At 36.4% G+C, this 4,773-nt stretch overlaps 1 protein-coding gene across 1 annotated transcript; it reads right to left on the reverse strand.

The window, feature by feature from the left end:
- LOC107607174 lies at positions 1,773-2,240 on the reverse strand. The gene has a single exon (XM_016309152.1). It carries the CDS (start codon positions 2,238-2,240, stop codon positions 1,773-1,775), a length of 468 nt encoding a protein of 155 aa, XP_016164638.1.

A 4,773-nucleotide genomic window follows, 5' to 3' on the forward strand; every position in this document is an offset into this window, starting at 1 on the left:
ATTGTTGCACCTCATCATAATGAGAACTTCTGTGAACCTTCATTGCCACATGGTCTGGTCCCTTATAGCAATACTTGTATAGATATTTTATGCTCTTGATACTGCTACATATCTCTACATTGATATGGCAATCATACTTCAGTAGTAGCCAAGGGTTGTACGAAACCATCCATCTATTGTCAATTGTGATATTTTGGTTGATAGGGATTGGAGTATCAAATCACCTCCTAAATTGAGGATATGAGTCATCATCTCGTCATGTCTCTGGTACGAACTCTTTTGGGTAGTTGCGTTTACATTGACCGTTCTTCATGCATGGTGAAGATTGATTTAGTGTTCCGCAAAGACCATGGACCATATGCCTTAGCACTACTTCATGTAAGTGTGGTTCTATTTCTTTACATGGTATTTTTGCTCAGACCAAACTATCATATTGGTCAGGATTACTGATGAGCGGATAATTTATACGCTTTTTGGCATTGTTTTTAGTATGTTTTTAGTAGAATCTAGTTACTTTTAGGGATGTTTTTATTAGTTTTTATGTTAAATTTACATTTCTGGATTTTACTATGAGTTTGTGTGCTTTTTTGTGATTTCAGGTATTTTTTGTCTGAAATTGAGGGACTTGAGCAAAAATCAGATTCAGAGGTTGAAGAAGGACTGCTAATGCTGTTGGATTCTGACCTCCCTGCACTCAAAGTGGATTTTCTGGAGCTACAGAACTCGAAATGGCGCGCTTCTAATTGCGTTGGAAAGTAAACATCCAGGGCTTTCCAGTAAAATATAATAGTCCATAGTTTGACCGAGTTTAGACGACGTAAAAGGGCGTTGAACGCCAGTTCTACGCTGCTGTCTGGAGTTAAACGCCAGAAACACGTCACGAACTAGAGTTGAACGCCAGAAACATGTTACAACCTGGCGTTCAACTCCAGAAAGAGCCTCTGCACGTGTAACATTCAAGCTCAGCCCAAGCACACACCAAGTGAGCCCCGGAAGTGGATTTATGCATCAATTACTTATTTATGTAAACCCTAGTAACTAGTTTAGTATAAATAGGACTTTTTACTATTGTATTTGACATCTTCGGATCATCCTGGATTGTATTTTTGATCCTGTGATCATGTTTTGGGGGCTAGCCTCTCGGCCATACCTGGACCTTCATCACTTATGTATTTTTAACGGTAGAGTTTCTACACTCATAGATTAAGGTGTGGAGCTCTGCTGTTCCTCAAAGAATTAATGCAAAGTACTACTGTTTTTCTATTCAATTCAACTTATTCCGCTTCTAAGATATTCATTCGCACTTCAACCTGAATGTGATGAACGTGACAATCATCATCATTCCCCTACGTACGCGTGCCTGACAACCACTTCCGTTCCACCTTAGATTGAATGAGTATCTCTTGGATCTCTTAATCAGAATCTTCGTGGTGTAAGCTAGATTGATGGCGGCATTCATGAGAGTCCGGAAAGTCTAAACCTTGTCTGTGGTATTCCGAGTAGGACTTTGGGATTGAATGACTGTGACAAGCTTCAAACTCGCGAGTGCTGGGCGTAGTGACAGACGCAAAAGGAGGGTGAATCCTATTCCAGTATGATTGAGAACCTCAGATGATTAGCCGTGCTGTGACAGAGCATTTGGACCATTTTCACAAGAGGATGGGATGCAGCCATTGATCTATGTTTCTTAGTAACATCAGAGGAGCACCTTTTTTTACCTTCATCATATGAGCTGGCAATCCACCCGTGGAGATCGAGTTAAGATATTCTTGTTAATACAGATTATTTGTATCTCCTTCTACTTCATCAAAGGATGCTAAAATTCGTTCGTCTCCCGAAAATTGATTAATGACTATATCATTAAGATGTTGCACATCATGATTCTTGGGTGTCAATATCACTCTCTCCACCATATAAGATGCATCCCACCCATGAGATTGCAAATTTGGAAAGATTTCTTTTATTAATTTGTGTAATAATGCCTTACCTTCCCATGGTATTGCCATGTGTGCTTCTATTTGTATCAAGTCTTCACATATGGTAGGCTCAATTCCATCCCCTATGCACATAAGATACTCCGCAAAATCACGATCATTAAGAGTTCGCATATTTTGTCGCAATTGGAGAATTTTGGTGAATGGCCACAAATGTGATTTAACAATAAAAGCTGAAATCATTTGCGACTTACTTCCTTTCGGCACAATAGGTAGTACTTGGCGAAAATCCCCTCTCATAACCATCACCTTCCCTCCTAATGGATTATTGTTTTCTAAGATGTCTCGCAATGTGCGGTCCAATGATTCCATTGTCTCTTTATTACCATTGGCGCTTCATCCCAAATTATCGCTGTCGTCTGCCTAATCAATTTTGCAAGATCAGATTGATTACTTATATTGCACGTGGAGGATGGCTCTGCATTGATTGGGATCTTAAATCTAGAATGAGTTGTTCGACCACCAGGTAGTAAAGTTGCAGCTATTCTTGAGGACGCAGTTACTAAGACAATATGCCATTTACTTCTTAAGTCTGCAATTATAGCTCTGTAAAAAAATGTCTTACCTGCTCCTCCTGGTCCATCAACGAAGAACACTCCACTTTCTCTTCGATCAACTGTATTCATAATGCACCTGAAAGCTGCAGACTGGTCATGATTCAATCTTTCTATAGAACACAGGTCTTCTTGAGGAACTTCGATGGACATTTCTTCTTGAATAATTCTAGGCATGAAGTTGTCATTGTCGTTGTCCAAGGTTAGAGCTGGTAAATCGTATTGTGCAATATGTTTTCCATGCTGTAGGAGGATGTCATTTAAATCCCTAAGCAAATGATTTGTCGACCCATTGCATCGGACCATTTTCCAGAGAGGATAAAAAGTAGCCATTGACAGCGGTGATGTCCTTACATAAAGCCAGCCATGGATGAGTCTTTTTCATGTTTTTCTCTTTCATCATCAAAAATTCAAAAATTCAAAAAAAATATATATCTTTCCCTTTTTTCACTCATAAATTTCGAAAATTTGAATTGACTTTTTCAAAAATTTTTAAAAATCTAGTTGTTTTTATGAGTCAAATCAAATTTTCAATTTAAAAATCTTATCTTTTTCAAAATCTTTTTCAAAAATCAAATCTTTTTCATTTTTCTTATTTATTTTTGAAAATTTTAAAATTATTTTTCAAAAATCTTTTTCATCACTTTATCTCATAATTTTCGAAAATATCATCAACAATTAATGTTTTGATTCAAAAATTTCAAGTTTGTTACTTACTTGTTAAGAAAGATTCAAACTTTAAGTTCTAGAATCATATCTTGTGATTTCTTGTGAATCAAGTCATTAATTGTGATTTTAAAAATAAAATCTTTTTCAAAACTAATTTCAATCATATCTTTTCAAAATATCTCTTTATCTTATCTTTTTCAAAATCATATCTTTTCACATCATATCTTTTTCAAAAATTTGATTTCAAAATATCTTTTCTAACTTCTTAACTTCTTATCTTTTAAAAATTGATTTTCAAATTTTTTTCAACTAACTAATTGACTTTTTGTTTGTTTCTTATCTTTTTCAAAACTACCTAACTAACTCTTTCTCTCTCTCTCTAATTTTCGAAAATATCTTCCATCTTTTTCAAAATTTCTTTTTAATTAACTAATTATTTTAATTTTCGAAAATGACTAACCTTTTTCAAAAGCTATTTTCGAAAATCACTAACTCTTTTTCAAAAATTATTTTCGAAAATCCTCTTTCTCTCTCATCTCCTTCTATTTATTTATTCATCTACCAACATCTCTCCCTCACTCACCAAAAATCTGAACCCTCTCTCTCTCTGAGTTCAGATTTTCTCTTCTTCTTTTCTTCTACTCACATAAGAGAACCTCTATACTTGGGCAAAAAGGATCTCTATTATTATTATTTTTTTTCTGTTCCCTCTTTTTCATATGAGCAGGAGCAAGGACAAGAACATTCTTGTTGAAGCAGACCCTGAACCTGAAAGGACTCTGAAGAGGAAACTAAGAGAAGCTAAAATACAACAATCCAGAGATAACCTTACAGAAATTTTCGAACAAGAAGAAGAGATGGCAGCCGAAAATAATAATAATGCAAGGAGGATGCTTGGTGACTTTACTGCACCTAATTCCAATTTACATGGAAGAAGCATCTCCATCCCTACCATTGGAGCAAACAATTTTGAGCTGAAACCTCAATTAGTTTCTCTGATGCAACAAAACTGCAAGTTTCATGGACTTCCATCTGAAGATCCTTTTCAGTTCTTAACTGAATTCTTGCAAATCTGTGATACTGTTAAGACTAATGGAGTAGATCCTGAAGTCTACAGGCTCATGCTTTTCCCTTTTGCTGTAAGGGACAAAGCTAGAGTGTGGTTGGACTCTCAACCCAAAGATAGCTTGAACTCTTGGGATAAGCTGGTCACGGCTTTCTTAGCCAAGTTCTTTCCTCCTCAAAAGCTGAGTAAGCTTAGAGTGGATGTTCAAACCTTCAGAAAGAAAGAAGGTGAATCCCTCTATGAATCTTGGGAGAGATATAAGCAACTGACCAAAAAGTGTCCTTCTGACATGCTTTCAGAATGGACCATCCTGGATATATTCTATGATGGTCTGTCTGAATTAGCTAAGATGTCATTGGATACTTCTGCAGGTGGATCCATTCACCTAAAGAAAACGCCTGCAGAAGCTCAAGAACTTATTGATATGGTTGCTAACAACCAGTTTATGTACACTTCTGAGAGGAATCCTGTAAGCAATGGGACGCCTCAA

The sequence above is a fragment of the Arachis ipaensis genome, chromosome B07 (assembly GCF_000816755.2).
Source record: "Arachis ipaensis cultivar K30076 chromosome B07, Araip1.1, whole genome shotgun sequence".
Classification (NCBI taxonomy): domain Eukaryota; kingdom Viridiplantae; phylum Streptophyta; class Magnoliopsida; order Fabales; family Fabaceae; genus Arachis; species Arachis ipaensis.